At 43.4% G+C, this 17,642-nt stretch overlaps 1 protein-coding gene across 2 annotated transcripts in view; it reads left to right on the top strand.

Annotated features, from left to right (window-relative positions):
* Positions 1 to 1,256: 1,256 nt before the first annotated feature.
* Positions 1,257 to 17,642, top strand: part of usp24 (ubiquitin specific peptidase 24) — a 213,772-nt gene continuing 197,386 nt past the window's right edge. For both annotated transcript variants that reach the window (XM_068036963.1, XM_068036962.1), the window contains exon 1: positions 1,257 to 1,811. In XM_068036963.1, coding sequence (XP_067893064.1) covers positions 1,482 to 1,811 — 330 coding nt within the window. In that variant the 5' untranslated portion in view covers positions 1,257 to 1,481. The remainder of the gene's footprint in view (positions 1,812 to 17,642) is intronic.

The raw sequence follows: 17,642 nt of genomic DNA, 5'->3' as shown, positions 1-17,642 counted from the left end.
GTAACAAAACAAATTAGAAGAGAGCAGTTCCAACAGAAACCTCAAAGACTACAGGTCTAACTAAACACCCATTTCCATGGGAGATTCAGTGTCAAGATACTGAAGGAGATTTTTTTTTGCTCTTCCATGTACAGTATGGCTACCTGACCTGAACCTGACCGGGCCCAACGACATGTGTTGGGTTCGGGTCCGGTCAGGTCGCTCTTCCAGGTCCAGCACTCGGGCTTGGGTCTGGTCGGACACAGTGACTACCAGGACGTCAAGGTGGGAAACCTGCATTTGGACTCCGCACCCGTCTGCAGTGAGCGATTCCATCCAAGGTATAGCACAACCTCTCCAATATAGTTGATAATATTCCGGTGGTCGGGTCGGCATGGGCGCGGGAAAAAGTCAAAGGACTCGGGCCGGATCAGATGTGGTTCGGTTGGGCTCGGGTCAGGTTCCATTTGCAGACGCAAGCAGGCCTTTACTTCCAAGTCAACAGGACTCACTCCAAAACCACTTGGACTGTTTGCTGAACTGGCTGTTTCCTATAACCAGAAGGAGATACTGGATTGCCCCAGTGTCACCCACTGAAAGCCAAACAGAAGTGTCCCCTTCAAAAGAGACACAACTAAACAACCACAAAACCAAAGGAAACATAGGAAACTTAATAATGTTATTGTTTAGTTTAGTTTAGAGATACAGCAAACAGGCCCTTCGGCCCACCAAGTCTGTGCCGACCATCAACCACCCATTTATACTAATCCTTCACTGATCCCATATTCCTACCACATCCCCACCTGTCCCCATATTTCCCTACCACCTACCTATACTAGTGGCAATTTATAATGGCCAATTTACCTACCAACCTATGTTACTATTATCTACTATGTACTACAGTCCCTGTGGTGCCCACCGGTCGCAGAAGGCCTCCAGTGTCCCATCTTCTACTCCAGAGCCACCCAGCACAGTTGGTGGTAGTTCAGTGATTGGCAGCCAGGGCTCCCCTTTATTGATACAAAAACAAAACAAACCACAGATGCTGGAAATCTGAAATAAAAACAGAAAATGCGGGAAATGCTTAGCAGGCAAGTCAGCATTGGTGGAGAGAGAAACAGAGTTAACGTTTCAAGACGGTGATCTTTTTCAAGCTGTTGGTGGGACGTTGAGAGCAGCCTCCCGTCATTTACCAAGCCGGCTGGCCTTGTGCCTGCCAGGGCGACTGGCGGTTACGTCACCTCCGGTGGAGTGGGCGAGGCTTCTCACGGCGAAGTAGGAACCGGAAGCAGGTTCTTGTCAACATGGCGCCGAGCGGGCCAGATACGAATCAACAGATTTAGTTCTGCAAACTAGCAGGCAGACAGGGTATTCTTCATTCATATTTCAGTCACAGGGAAACCGGACGCACTGTGTGCCGTCAGTCACTCTGAAGCCGGTGAGTTGTGCAGGACAGTCTCTATGGGAGAGGAGGACTGAAGTGACAGGCTGTGTCTGCCAGGATGGACGTGGAGGAAGAGCACATGACGACGCTGCTGTGCATGGGCTTCTCGGAGCCTGCCGCCATCCGCAAGGCGCTCCGCATGGCCAAGAACGACATCAACGAGGCTGTGGCCCTCCTTACCAACGAGAGCCCTGGCCTCGGCTACGAGCCTATGGAGAGTGGCGATCGCCAGGTCGGCGGTAGTGGAGGAGGAGGAGGAGGAGGTGGCGGCGGTGGGACTGGCTCCCGCGGTGTAGGAGGAGGAGGGAGTGGAGGGGGAGGAGGAGGAGACTACAGCCGGAGTGGGTTTGACCCGCCACCCGCCTACGACGAGGTGGTAGAGGTGGAGGTAAGGTCTGGGTTTACTGCATTAATAATGTGGGCCACAATCACTTGTACTCCTTGGTGGCTTTAAGACCTCATGGAAACAAGTGGCTTTTCACTAGTTCTCATTTTGTAGTCCGATAGTTTATTTCTTTCGGTTGCATTCTCTGAATTGTGTCGTCTGTGTCATTAGAAGACCTCTTGAGATAAAACTCGCGATTCACTGCTAGCCATAGTTGTGGAATGCCAACGAGCGATAGACATCTGCCACTTGCACAGTAGTCGAGGGCATCTGGGTGGTTTTTGCTCTAGTGGTGGTATGTTGGGGAAGACACTCTCTCTATGTATGTATGTATGCTTGAAGGACCAATATTCAGCGTACCAGGTTTTAATTTTCTATCGACTTGACGATTGATTTTTCAGTTTGAAATAGCCATACTCGCGTCCTGCTGTAATCTTGATCTGAATTTTCCGACCAGCTGAGAAAGAGGTCAGGGTTCCCTTTCAGTCTTCACCTGGTCTTACTGTAAAAGTGTTTTATTTGTAAACAGTGTTTTTAGTTCCCCCTTGGTGAAGCCTTGTTCACTGCTTTCCCATTATAAGGCAAGGAAATCAGCACAAACAGGTTTTCTTAGGTTTAAGGAAGAAAAGTTGAAATTAATTAAATTTAAACTCCAATTTAGTTGATGCCTATGGATACAACACGCACCCACGCTTGTATGCATATGCGATACACACATGCAAGTAAAGACAGAAAAGAGCAGAAGAAAAATAAAGTGGAAAAGTTTGAGGCAATATCTGAAGAATTTTTGTTTTGGTTCTTCGAGCTCACTGTAGAGTCCTTGATTGTAGGTAGATCTGGCTTTTTGTTGGGACCCAGTATTATTCTTAAACCTTGTTCGCTGTATAAGACTTCTCTTTTGGAGTTCATGTGTTTTCAGTGGATTTGGAGTTCCTTCAGAGAAAGATGGAAGCAGACAGGAGAGATCTTCAGTCCAGAAACAAACAGACATAGTTCAAACTGTTTGTACAATTCAGAAGACCCCAGGTTGCCAAGCAGGTTAGACATGTGACTAACTGGTCCGAACATGACCTCATAGCATTAACACACTCACTTACAAAATGATGGTCCGCCAATGTGTGGTTTTAATTTTCTCTTTTCATAACAATGGCTCATACTGAGGTATAATTGAATAAAAGCAAAATACTGTGGATGCTGGAAATCTGAAATAAAAACAAAGTGCTGGAAATACTCAACAGGTCTGGCAGCATCTGTGGAGAGAGAAGCTGTATTAACATTTCAGGTCTCTGACCTTTCATCAGAACACAGACCTGAAATGTTAACTCTGTTTTTCTCTTCACTGATGCTGCCAGACTTGCTGAGTATTTCCAGCACTTTGTTATTATGAGGTATAATTGCATCGGTGTTGGCAGGCTAGCAACACCTTACGTAAGTGGTTGTTCATGTATATGCGCCTAGATGCTGAATGTTAGCAAGCTGTTCTACTATCTTAGCAGAGATTGAGAATGTGCTTAGCTGGCTCACACCTGCAGTTTCCTGGAGGTGTAGTGAAGCAGTGATGAGGAACAATCCACGATGTCTTCCCTTTACCCAAAGGCACAAACTAAATGCAAGGACTGAACCACTATCTGAACAAACATGAACTAATTCAGTGCAGACTGTGGCTTTTCTGTCTGCACCACATTACATGATACATATAGCCACCAATATATTTTAAAATAGGCTTTTTTTAAACTTGTGCCCTGAAATCTGTCCCGTTAAGATTGGCAGATGTAAGTGATTCTAATGACTTGCACCATGGATAGTTTTTATCCATGAGGTTAAGATTGAAAATGTAATGTTAAGCTTTGGCATACTGTATCCTAAGAATGTAAAAATAATTTAAAAAAAAGACTTCGCTTGATATAGCACCTTTCGCTGCCTCTGGATGTCCAGTCATACTTTACAGCCAATTATATGCTTTTGAAATGTCACTATTGTAAGTAGGAAATGCGGCAGCCAATTTGTGCTGCAAGCTCCCACAAACAGCAATGTGCTAATACTATGTAATCTGTTTGTGATGTTGGTTGAAGGATAAATAGTGGTCAGGACACAATGGCAACTGCCCCAGTTCTTCAAAGCAGTGTTACGGGATCCTTTACTGACAAACCTTGGTTTAACGTCTCATCTGAAAGACAGCATCTCTGGCAGTACAGCACTCTTTCAGTGCTATACTGGAGTGATACCCTAGATTTTGTGCTGAAGTCTCTGGAGTGGGACTTGAACCTACAACCTTCTGACTTGGGTGTGACAGTGCTACCATGAGCTGCAGCTGATGCTATGACACAATGAAAGTTTGTGTCCATGATGTCCCTGCATGGGGAACGTCCAGTTTCCTCTTTACTGTTTTATGCGTTTTGGGATTAGAATTGGGTGAATCATACCAGAGTATCCATTTTCTGATTCTACCATTCTACCAAAGATGTCACGATGGATGTCAAAATGAGACTCATGATCTTCCCCCATTTGTGGCAAAAGCAGGATATAATACTTGAGTTCATGATATATTACAGCAACATAGTGGGACTGCCGTATCTAACATATACTTGAGTGCAGTGATGGTAACAAGGGGAAAAATGTTCAATTCCTTTGACAACAGTTGTGTTAAGTTAATCTTGAAACATAGGTAAGTTTTACAGACTTATCTAATCTGATATTTCAGTGCAGCATTGAGGGAGGGTTGCACTGTTGGAGATGTCACCTTTCGGATGAGACGTTTAACCAAGACCTGCCTCTGGTGCATCTGAAAGAATCTACAACACGATTGAAAGAAAAGCAGATAGGTTCTTCTGGTGCCCTGGCCAATATTTATTCTTGAACGTACATCATTTTAAAAGGAAAAAAATATCTGATCATTGCTCTCAGAGGGAGCATGCTGTATGTCAATCATTTGCAGCATTTGCCTACTCTGTTCCTAACAGTGATTGCATTTCAAAACCATTTAGTTGTTGTGAAGCCCTTTGGGACATCCTGAAGTAATGAAAGGTACCATATAAATCCAAGTTCATTCTTGTAGTTATTTGAGACATTTGTGTTGGGATGTAATTGAGGGTTGCAAGGGAACCCAGGACCTTTTACCAAGTAGTTGTAGTGTGCTAAGTTAAGGCAGTCAGCGGAGCAGTTTCCCATGGCAATCATTACACACCTCTGTTCACCTGTGTGTGGGAAGAACTCTGTAGTATTTACAAGAAAAGCAAATGGGTTTTAAAATGCATTGTGAAACAGTTCTGAATCTGCAGTAGGTCATCACAAGAGCCCATGGATCAGATTGATATAAATAGAATATACAGTACACGCTGAACACAAAATATTAAAAGTTTTGGGTTGAATGATATTTGCTGATATTTTCTCCTGGTCTGACTATTTCCTGATTTTGCTTTGTTTTTGCATTAAATGTAAATAAAATTTTAGTCATTTACGGCTCAGAAGGAGGCAGTTCGACTCCTCGAGTCTTTGCCGGCTCTGCACGGAGCTATGCTATCAGTCCCCCTCCCTGGCTCAATTCCCCGTAGCCCTGCAAGCCTATTTCTCTCGGGTGGCCATCCAAATTTCTTTTGAGGTCATTGATTGTCTCTGCTTCCATCACCCTTGTGGGCAGCGAGTTCTAGGTCATTACCACCTACTGTGTAAAAACAAAAATTACGTCTTCATTTTACCCCTGCATCTTTAGCTCCAAACTTTCAATCTGTGTGCCCTGTCCTTGTCAGAGAAACTTCCAAGCCTGTTTGTGAAGAAGACACCGAGACTTGAATGCTTTGGTGGAGACTGTTTATTGCTTGCCACAGAGCTTACTACTCCACTCCTAACACTCCAGTCAGTGCAGGCTGGCTCCTCTTTAGTTAATTGTACTCTGATGTGTATATACAATCGACACCCAATACCTATTCACCATATTACCTTCAAGCACCAGGTATTTAACATCAATCAACAGAACTTATTAGATACTAACACTTGTACCATTTGTTAATGGGAACAGCTTTTCCTTGTCTAACTTATCTAAGCCTGACATAACCTTGTACACTTCTATTAAATCTTCCCTCAATCTCCTTTGTTCTAAGGAGAACAAGCCCAGCTTTTCCAACCTAACCTTGTAACTAAAATCCAGTAAATAATCTCTGCATCCTCTCAAGGGCCCTCACATTCTTCCTAAAGTGTGGTGACAATACTCCAATTGGGGCCCAACCAGAGCTTTATAAAAGTTTGGCATAACTTCCCTGCTTTTGTACTCAGTGCTTCTATTTATGAAGCCCAAGGTCCCATATGCTTTACTAACCACACTATCAATATGTCCTGCCACCTTCAAAGATCTATGCACATGCACCCCCAGGTTCCTCTGTTCCTGCACACTCTTTATAGCTGTACCATTAAATATATATTGCCGCTGCCTATTCCTTCTACCAAAATCCATCACCTCACACTTGTCGGTATTAAATTTCATCTGCCCAATCTGCTAGCCTATCTATGTCTGGTTGCTGGCAGTTCATTATCATCCTCACTGTTTGCCACACCTCCAAGTTTGGCTGTGTCAGCAAATCTTGAGCTTTTCTCTGTATTCCAAGATCCAAGTCATTAATGTGTGTGTGTGTGTGTGCACGTGTATGTATACATACGCACATATAGCAGTGATCCCAGCGCTGACCCTTGGGGAACACCACTGTCTGCCATCCTCCAGTCTGAAAAGTAACCATTTATTATGACTCGCTGTTTCTGTCCTTAAGACAATTTTTTTTAATCCAATTGGACAATGACCCTCTTATTCTATTAGCTTCTATTTTCTTAACCAGCCTTTTATGTGGTACCTTATCAAACGCTTTCTTAAAATTGATATAAACAACATCCACCACATTCCCTTCATCAACCTTCTCTGTTACTTCATCAAAAATTCAGTTAGGTTAGTCAAGCATGATCGGTCCTTAATTATTCCAATCTCGCCAAGTGCTTGTTGAATTTTTTTCCCTGATTAATGTACTAACTGTACAATATTAACTATTCCCACCACTGATAAACTAACTGGCCTGTATTTACTAGGACTGACCTTTCATCCTTTCTTGAATGAGGGTGTCACATTTGCCGCTCTACAATCCTCTGGCACCTCCCCCATATCTAGGGAAGATTGGAAGATGATAGCAAATTGCCCTAACACGCAAGTGTAACTGACCATCTCAGAAATAATTTGCAACATACCAAGAGCCTTAAAATCATACTAGTAAAAATCCAGAAATAAAAACAAAAAGTGCTGGAAATACTCAGCAGGTCTGGCAGCATCTGTGGAGAGAGAAGCAGAGTTAACGTTTCAGGTCTGTGACCTTTCATCAGAACTGGCAAAGGTTAGAAAAGAATTAGGTTTTAAGCAAGTGAAGGGGAGGTGGGTGGGGAAGAGAACAAAGGGGCAGAGGCGGGAGACATGAAATGACAAAGTTGTCCTGGGACAAAGGCAAAGAGTGTGTTAATGCTCTAAAGGCTGTGTAAATCCAGGAAGCTTCTCAGCTTATCCTGTGGGCAGGAAGCAGGCCAGTGCAATAAGATGCAATATAGTTTGTAAGCCCAATGTTTGTGCCATACTTGGGTAATTCGGGGCCATCGGCAGCACATACAATTATATCGCTCTCAATCTTCGCATGCGCAGTCTGTAACTGCAGCCTTGTGTATAATAATTATAATGGGTCTGGAGACATCAGTAACCCTAGTCGCACAAGTAAAGTGTAAACAAAAATATGAAAAAAGTTAAAAATGTTAAAATGTAATTGCCACATTTTAAATAGAAAGACATTGATGGTGTGACTTCTGTTTGAGATGGTTCAGTTTCAAGGAATCTCTGCCTAATTTTTCTTCCTTTCCCTTCGATAAGATGAAAAACTTGCAAAAGTTAAAATTCCATGAATGCAAGTTCTGCTGAAATGTCATTGACCTGAAATGATAACTCTTTCTCTCTCCACAGATGCTGAGTATTTCCAGCATTTTATGTTTTTATTTCAGATTTCCGCAGTATTTTGCTTTTGCACTTGGTTAGTATCTGATCCCATCTCTTGCACATTACTGTTTGAAATACCTTGAAGTTCAGTGACATATGTGGGCAAGTTGGCAGTAACTGCACAATGTAAGATTCCACAAACAGCAATGAATTGAATGACTATTTCTGCTTGTTGGCTAAGGGCAGAATGTTGAACAGGACACAGAACTTCCAGTTTCTGTTTGAGTAGTGGCATGGGTTCTTCAATATTCATCTGAACAGACACCAAATCAAGACACTGTGTATACTTTTTGAAAGAATACAAGATATATTCATTAATTTTTTTATAGATCAGGAAGAGTGGGGTTTTCTTACTTTTGTTATTAGTTTATGGAAGGCAGTAATCTAATCCAAGGGTTTAGACAACTGTACTAACTTATTCTTGGCCATGTGAGCCGCATGGAAGATGGCAGGATCCCCAAAGACACATTGTACAGCGAGCTCGCCACTGGTATCAGACCCATCGGCCGTCCACGTCTCCGCTGTAAAGACATCTGCAAACGCGACATGAAATCCTGTGACATTGATCACAAGTCGTGGGAGTCAGTTGCCAGCGTTCGCCAGAGCTGGCGGGCAGCCATAAAGACGGGGCTAAAATGTGGCGAGTCGAAGAGACTTAGTAGTTGGCAGGAAAAAAGACAGGCGCAAGGGGAGAGCCAACTGTGCAACAGCCCCGACAAACAAATTTCTCTGCAGCACCTGTGGAAGAGCCTGTCACTCTAGAATTGGCCTTTATAGCCACTCCAGGCGCTGCTTCACAAACCACTGACCACCTCCAGGCGCGTATCCATTGTCTCTCGAGATAAGGAGGCCCAAAAGAAAGAAAAAGAAAGAACTAATTTGCTCTTGTCTTGTGATAACTTTTGCATTCTATGATTTACTCCTTGTGGATTACCCCACACCCTTTCCATCACCAAGACTGTTTACTTTCACAACATGGCTCACAACGGCTACTATTGCTCCACTGCCACTAATCGTACTCTTATTATCACTGGATTTGATTTCTTCAATGTGTTCCTTGCCTGCATTTCATTATCCACCCTCTCTTAAATCTTGTTCTAAGCTCAGCTGCCTGTATCCTGTCCTGTGTTCAGTCCTGTCTGTCCATCACCTATGTTCTTACTGACCTACGTTCACTTCCTGACCCCCAGTGCATTGCATTTCAAGACCTGCTCTTTAATCCCTCCATTGCCTCACCTTGCCACACCCTATCTCCACAATCTGCTCCAGTATTATGACTGCTCATGCATCTTTTAGTTTTCTGATGCTGGCCTATTGTGAATTGCTCTTTCCTATGCCACACCTTAAATTATAATCTGCCATCTGCAACTCCTACTAATCAGGCTAATCAGTCATTCCACGATAAGATCCTGATGAGCTAGAGTTGCTTATTTTTCTCATCTTAATCACCAGAACTGGTACACAATTTCCAAGTACAATTTCTTTCATTCTAGCCTATCATTTTTCAGCACAAGTCTTTTAGCAGATTAACACTGACAGAAAGGACCTGATTTTTATATCTCCGCATGTTAGTACAATGCACGTGCACAAGATAGTATGAATGCACACATGCTCATTTTTTTTCCTGTTCCAGTTATCATTTTCAAACTTACTTTTTCAATTATTGTTTACCTCCATTCTGTGCAGCAAAGTTGCTGCAGCGATGCCATGCTGTCCCTCTTTTTAAAAAATGCAGTGATGGAATCTTGCAGCATAGGAGACCATTTGACCAGTTGTGCCTGTGCAGGCTCTTTGAAAGAGCTGTCCAATTGAGCCCCTCACCCCAGCTTTCTCCCCATAACCCTGCAAATTAGTTCTGTTCAAATACATGTCCAGTTGCAATGAGAAAGTTCCTATGGAATCTGCTGCCACCACGCAGGTGGTGCGCACTAGATCATCACTACCCTCTGTGTAATAATTTCTTCTCATTTCCCCTTAGTTCTTTTGTAGATTACTTTAAATCTATGACCTTTTGTTATCGACCCATTTGCCAGAGAAAGCAGTTTCTCTCTCTACTTGCTCTTTCAAATCTCCTCATAATTTTGAACACCTCCACTAGGTTTCCACTTAACCATCTCTGCTCTGAGGAGAGCAATCACAGCTTCACCAATCTTTTCACATAACTGAAGTCCCTCATTCCCGGTAAATCTCTCCTGTGCCCCCTCCAAGGCCTTGACACCTGCCTTAAAGTATGGTGCTCAGAATTGTACGCAGTACTGCAACTAAGGCCGAACCAATGATTTATAAAGGTTTAGCATGACTTCCTGGTTTCTGTGTTCATGCCCCTGTTCAAAAAGCCAAGTATTCCATATGCTTTCTTAACTGCATTCTCAATTTGCCCAGCCGCCTTCATGGATTTGTGAACATCCACTTCCAGGACTCAAAATAGTACCATTGAACATTTGGCAGCACTCGGGCAAATAAGTTTCTTCCACTATCTTGCAGTAGAACAGATTTAATGAAAGGGAATCTATTTCCACCTTTAACTCATTGAGATCTTGAGTCTGTGGGGCCTTGACTCCAAACCCATGGCTGGGTTTGGTTGGGAGGTGATCTCCAGCCAGTCCTACTGATAGACAAGGCCCCCGTTAGCGCTGTCTGAGTGGTGGCTGCCACCACCCCATATTCCCACTCATCCCTGGTCTTCCTCCAGCACCACTGCAGGCCATGCATGTGAATAAACTGATTCTTCCAGTCAGTCCAGATCACATAGTTCCATTGTTGACATTGTTTTGTTAAGAAATTTCCTGAAACCACAGCCCTAAATTAGATATGTATTAGAAATTGAAGCTTGCATATTATCATGCAATTGTGAAATACAATTTTGGTTAGACATCTTAATATCCTACCATGCTTTAATGATCTATTTAACATAAGTTATGCTCATTATTTCGCACAGCCTGGAGTTAACTGAACTTGGTTGATGCTGGTGAGTCATGCACCCGAAACTGAGTGGTGTGGATTGTATTACTGTTTTTGTTAATTCGCCCACTTCCCTGTGTCTTTCAAAAAAGTTCATTTCCTGCATATGAGAGATCACGTGCTGTTAGTTCTGTGATAGTGCTGCTAAGCATTTGAAAAGGAAGCAATTTACGGATGGTGTTCCCTTCCCCCACTCACCACAAAACACATTATAGGCTAAAATAAAAGCAAAAGACTGCAGATGCTGGAAATCTGAAATAAAAACAAGAAGTGCTGAAAATGCTCAGCAGGACTGGCAGCATCTGTGGAGAGAGAAGCAGGGTTAACGTTTCAGAGTTCTGATGAAAGGCCACTGACCTGAAACATTAACTCTGCTTCTTTCCTCACAGATGCTGCCAGACCTACTGAGTGTTTCCAACCCTTTCTGTTATTATTTCACATTCTAGGCTAGAGAGGAAGCTCTTTTCTCTCCCCCCACTTCAGATAACACAACAAAGCCCCGACGATGATGTTCCTTCACCCTTCCATTCTCAGTTTTGGCAGCCTGTGTTAGCTGAGTTGTTTTTCAGATTTGTTATCACAGGGTTGTTCATTATGTACTTCGTGTTGAACTCTTCTACTTCTCCAAACAGGTTTTTAGTATTAATATAAGATCAAAATAATGCAGATGCTGGAACTCTGAAATGAGAACAGAAAATGCCGAAAATGCTCAGCAGGTCTGGCAGCATCTGTGGAGAGAGAAAGAGAGCTAATGTTTCAGGTCTGTGACCTATCGTCAGAATTGGTAAAGGTTAGAAATGCAACAGTCTTTGAGCAAGTGAAACTGGTGGGTGGGCGGGGGGGGGGGGGTTTGCGGTTGGGGGAAGAACAACAAAAGGGAAGGTCTGTGATGGGACAGAGGGCAGAGAGATTAAATGACACATTTTTTTTCCTGGTAGTTGCTATGAGTCGTGGAAAATAAATATTGGTTTTTCTTAGCTGATTAGATTGAATCCTAAAACCCAAATTTAAAAATGGTCCTTTTGTATTAGATTTTAAGGTTACCATAAAGCTTTCTTTATTTCTGGTAAGTCCTTGCCACAGTGGTAGATGTAGTGAAGAATGCGCGCTGAGCATGCTGCTATACTCGGCCTGTCACTCTGACTTCTAGAACATCCACTGGGCCTCTGAACATGGGGCTGAGTTTCTGGAGGCTAGGGCCACTGCTTCAAGGAGCTGCGGCTGAGACACTTGGAGACACTGGAGGAAGCCCAGGCACGGGATCTTGGACATGCAATGGTGTCAGACACTGCTAACGGCCTTGCCGACGATCAGTGGGACCGGCTGGAGATCACCTCCCCAACCAAGCCTCGCTCTGGTTATTGAGTTGAGGCTGCACAGACTGAGGATCTTAGTTCCTTCTTTCTGTATCCTTGCCGCATTCCAAGTAATTGGCGGAGAAAATAATCCCAGCGGGATCTAGAAGATATGGTTGAGGAAACGAGTCACACAAAAACCTTTCAGTAAGGAAAGCAAGCCAAAAGTTTTTGTGTGCATGTGTGTGTATCTCAGTATCAACTCTGTGTACGTGTAAGTTAGAAGTTGTATAATATGCATAAGTCACCATAAACAAAGGAGTCTGTGTTTGCGAGCAGGTCAAGTGGTGTTGTAATGTAGCAGCTGGTATTAAAAGGAATATACTAGAATGCACTTTGTTATGGCACGACCGCTCAAGACAAAGCCCCCAATAGATATAGAAATAATTCTGATTGCGGTGGCAGCAACGCACTGTCAATTCAATCCCGTCACCCCACAGGTTGCATAACATATATCTTTAAGCTTTCCCAAATCAAAGAAAGCCACAGCTGAATTGAACCGGTCTAGTAACCCCTGAATGAGGTGAACCAAACCAGGTTTCTTTAGATATCAACAAATTAAATGTTTGTTAGAAAAAAAACTAAAATATTAAAACACTACTAAGATAAACCAATATCAAAGGACCTTATAACTTATTTAAAGAATCTAACTCCCGCATTTGCATACATATTAATTAGCTGCCCAACAAAAAAATGGAAAATAATAAAGTCTTTGCAGATTTACGCTCTGACGAAATGGAATCTTCCCAGGAGCAGCACCAGGCATACCTCAAAATGAGGTGTCAACCTGGTGAAGCTACAACACAGGACGATCTGCATGCCAAACTGCGTAAGCAGCATGCGATAGACAGAGCTAAGCGATCCCATAACCAACGGATCAGATCGAAGCTCTGCCAGTCCTGCCACATCCAGCTGTGAATGGTGGTGGACAATTAAACAACTAACTGGAGGAGGTGGCTCCACAAGTATCCCCATCCTCAATGATGGGGGAGCCAGCACATTAGTGCGAAAGATAAGGCTGAAGCATTTGCAACAATCTTCAGCCAGAAGTGCCGAGTTGATGATCCATCTCGGCCTCCTCCTGAAGTCCCCAGCATCACAGATGCCAGACTTCAGCCAATTCGATTCACTCCGCGTGATATCAAGAAACGACTGAAGGCACTGGATACTGCAAAAGCTATGGGGCCTGACAATATTCTGGCAATAGCACTGAAGATCTGTGCTCCAGAACGTGCCGCACCCCTAGCCAAGCTTTATCAATACAGCTACAACACTGGCATCTACCCTGCAATGTGCAAAATTGCCCAGGTATGTCCTGTACACAAAAAGCAGGACAAGTCCAACCCGGCCAATTACCGCCCCATCAGCCTACTCTCAATCATCAGTAAAGTGATGGAAGGTGTCATCAACAGTGCCATCAAGTGGCACTTGCTTAGTAATAACCTGCTCAGTGACGCTCAGTTTGGGTTCCGCCAGGGCCACTCAGCTCCAGACCTTGGTTCAAGCATTGACAAAAGAGCTGAACTCAAGAGGTGAGGTGAGAGTGACTGCCCTTGACATCAAGGCAGCATTTGACCGAGTATGGCATCAAGGAGCCCTAGCAAAACTGAGGTCAATGGGAATCAGGGGGAAAACCCTCCGCTGGCTGGAGTCATACCTAGCACAAAGGAAGATGGTTGTGGTTGTTGGAGGTCAATCATCTGAGCTCCAGGACATCACTGCAGGAGTTCCTCAGGGTAGTGTCCTGGGCCCAACCATCTTCAGCTGCTTCATCAATGACCTTCCTTCAATCATAAGGTCAGAAGTGGGGATGTTCGCTGATGATTGCACATGTTCAGCACCATTTGTGACTCCTCAGATACTGAAGCCATCCGTGTAGAAATGCAGCAAGACCTGGCCAATATCCAGGCTTGGGCTGATAAGTGGCAAGTAACATTCGCGCCACACAAGTGCCAGGCAATGACCATCTCCAACAAGAGAGAATCTAACCATCTCCCCTTGACATTCAACTGCATTACCATCGCTGAATCCCCCACTATCAACATCCCAGGGACTATCATTGACCAGAAACTGAACTGGAGTATCCATATAAATACCGTGGCTAGGAATCCTGAGGTGAATAACACGCCTCCTGACTCCCCAAAGTCTGTCCACCATCTACAGGGCACAAGTCAGGAGCGTGATGGATTACTGTCCACTTGCCTGGATGGGTGCAGCTCCAACAACACTCAAGAAGCTCGACACCATCCAGGACAAAGCAGCCCGCTTGATTGGCACCCCATCTACAAACATTCACTCCCTCCACCACCGACGCACAGTGGCAGCAGTGTGTACCATCTACAAGATGCACTGCAGCAATGCACCAAGGCTCCTCAGACAGCACTTTCCAAACCCGCGACCTCTACCAACTAGAAGGACAAGGGCAGCAAATACATGGGAGCACCACCACCTGCAAGTTCCCCTCCAAGTCTCACACCATCCTGACTTGGAACTATGTCGCGTTCCTTCACTGTCACTGGGTCAAAATCCTGGAACTCCCTTCCTAACAGCACTGTGGGTATACCTACCCCAAATGGACTGCAGTGGTTCAAGAAGGCAACTCACCACCACCTTCTCAAGGGCAATTAGGGATGGGCAATAAATGCTGGCCTGGCCGGCTTTGCCCACATCCCATGAAGGAATTAAAAAAAAAAAAAGAAACGGTCCAAGGTTATTTGAAATCTTCACAGTTGTCTGATCGGGAAAAAAAAGGTTCTTCAACAGTAGGATAGTCAGTAGTCTAGTTCAGCAGTTGAAGTGTTGCAGCTCTTTCCAGTGATGAACAGATTAACACACAGCTTTTTAAAAAAAATATTAATCTGGCTGGACTTTTCAGAATGCTGAGAGGGAATAATAAATAAGGTTTAAATAGACCGAGGGAGAGCTCTTCTCTTTCCTTCACATGCCAGAACAGTCTGTCTCTCAAACTGTCTCTGCAAAGCCAGTTTTTTTCCAGCTAGTTTCAAAGTTAAATAGTAACATTGTACATCCTGTTCTCTGTCTCTGAATGGTTGTATCCAGGGCAACCAAGATGCACCTTCACTTGGTAATTTCTGAAGCTGGCTGCCTTAAAGAAGTACTGATCTCTTACAGCCTGAAAGGCACACCGCATATTTCCCGAAAAAAAACCAGGATCATGACAACTTTTAAACTGGATTTACCAATAATCAAAATCAAATTTGCCATCATGTTCTCCATACATTTATTTTTGTACTTTGGCAGTAATATTTTGCATAATGTACATCATGCGGAGGTAAAGTGTAAATTAGATATTGGAATATTTGATGTATTATCTAAACTTTCTTATTCAAAATGGCCATTAGTTCCTGCTGTTCCGCTTGGCAGTGAACTAATTGCAAGGCAGCTGATAATGGGAGGTTAAGTAGATTCAAATGCCATTGCCCATTATGGATGCAAACTATATCCGATAGACTGAAAAGTATTTTGAAGCAAAACATGGAACTAAACAGGTGGGGACTTTAACTGTTTTGCTTCACTTCTGAGTTGTACAGATAAATATTAATGAATATAAATACAAGATAATGTATAAGGGAACAAGAAATATGAATTATTCGCAATGAAGTATTTTTTTAGGAAAATAATTGTGGACACATCTGAAATTGAATTGCTGCTGACATCTGGGTTTTCCAAAGTCAAGGGGACACTAACTCAAAGCCCATTTACTGATCCCAGAGAACACGGATGGTACAGGGATTCTGTTTTACAGTTAACTAGTGGATGTGAAAGTGTCCCAACCCCACCAGAATGTACCAAGTACATCAGCTTAATAGGGAGATAGACTACTAGAATTTAAGGAAATGTTGCCCCCCAGCCCCCACCCCCCCCCCCCCCCAAAAAAGAGATTTTTAACCAAAACAATGTAACTTGATCAAATCTAAATGGTCAAATCAGGAAAAAATATTCTGTCAGAGAAGACATCCAGTGAGGCAGTCGACACTGCATGTTGGTATGCAAAGGTCACTTGGGCTCAAAACAAGCAGTCAGAGGTCATGAACCAATAAAAATTATAAGCTAAGACTTTTTTTAAAAATTCTTTCATGGGATGTGGGCATCGCAGGCCAGGCCAGCATTTATTGCCCATCCCTAATTGCTCTTGAACTGAGTGGCTTGCTAGGCCATTTCAGAGGGCATGTAAGAGTCAACCACATTGCTGTGGATCTGGAGTCACATGTAGGCCAGACCAGGTAAGGACAGCAGATTTCCCTCCCTAAAGGACGTTGGTGATCCAGATGGGTTTTTACAACAATCGACAACGATTTCATGGCCATCATTAGACTAGCTTTAAATTCCAGATTTATTAATTGAATTCAAATTCCACCTTCTGCTGTGGTGGGATTCGAACCCATGTCCCCAGAGCAATACCTGGGTCTCTGGGTTATTAGTCCAGTGACAATACCAGTACGCCACCACCTCCCCCACAGCAGGAGCAAAATTCTTTAGGCCCTCTCTACGATTGTAAATGTGGCAGAGTGAGAAACCCAAATTCAATGTGGGCCAACTGTTAAAGTCATTACATGATCAAACCTCCAGGAATACACGCAACCATAGTTGACAACCCTATGTTTTTGTGAAACCCTTTGCAAATGTCCTTTATAGCATTTATGGGGACTCTAATATCTGTTATGTGAGAATAGATGAAATCTAATAATGTTGGGGAGCTACCATAGCTTCAGTGGGAATGGTGTTGCAGTGTTTGTGCTGTTAAAGCAGCCTTTATTTAAAGTTTCAAACAAATATTTGCTACATCTTAAATGCTTGGCAGTCTTAATTCTACAATCTGTTCAGAGACATGATATCGCTTGCAGGACTATGTTTAAGCACGACCCAATCCTTTCGTCGCTGCTTATAAATACATTTCCTCGCACAAAGTCAGTTCAGCTCATTTGATCTTGCAAAACTGACATACATGCGAATTAATGGAGCACTGTAATTCTTAAACAGTTACATAGAAACTACAGCTCAGGAGCAGGACATTTAGCCCAGCTGTTCTATAATGGTGTTTATGGTCTACACGAGCCACCTTTTATGCCTCTTCATTTAACCTGATCAGCAAATCCTTCCATTCCTTTCTTCCTCGTGTTTATCTAACTTCCCCTTAAATGCATCTATGCTATTTTCCTCAGCTACTACTGTGGTAGTGAATTCCACATTCTTGCCACTCTCAGGATTTCTTGCCACTCTCAGGATTTCTTGCCACTCTCAGGATTTCTTGCCACTCTCAGGATTTCTTGCCACTCTCAGGATTTCTTGCCACTCTCAGAAAACTGTCTCCTGTATTTGCTGTTGGGTTTATGGTTAACTATCAAACCCCTTCGTAATTTGAAAGACCTCTAGCTCACTTCTCAGCCTTCTCTTTTCCAGAGAAAAGAGCCCCAGCCTGTTCAGCCTTTCTTGATGAGTCTCAGTTCTGGTATCATCTATGTGAATCTTTTTTGCACCTTCTCCAGT

This window comes from Heterodontus francisci, chromosome 8 (genome assembly GCF_036365525.1).
Source record: "Heterodontus francisci isolate sHetFra1 chromosome 8, sHetFra1.hap1, whole genome shotgun sequence".
NCBI classification, from domain to species: Eukaryota; Metazoa; Chordata; class Chondrichthyes; order Heterodontiformes; family Heterodontidae; genus Heterodontus; species Heterodontus francisci.
Note: the sequence above shows the minus strand (reverse complement) of the source record. Positions and strands in the feature narration are given on the sequence as shown.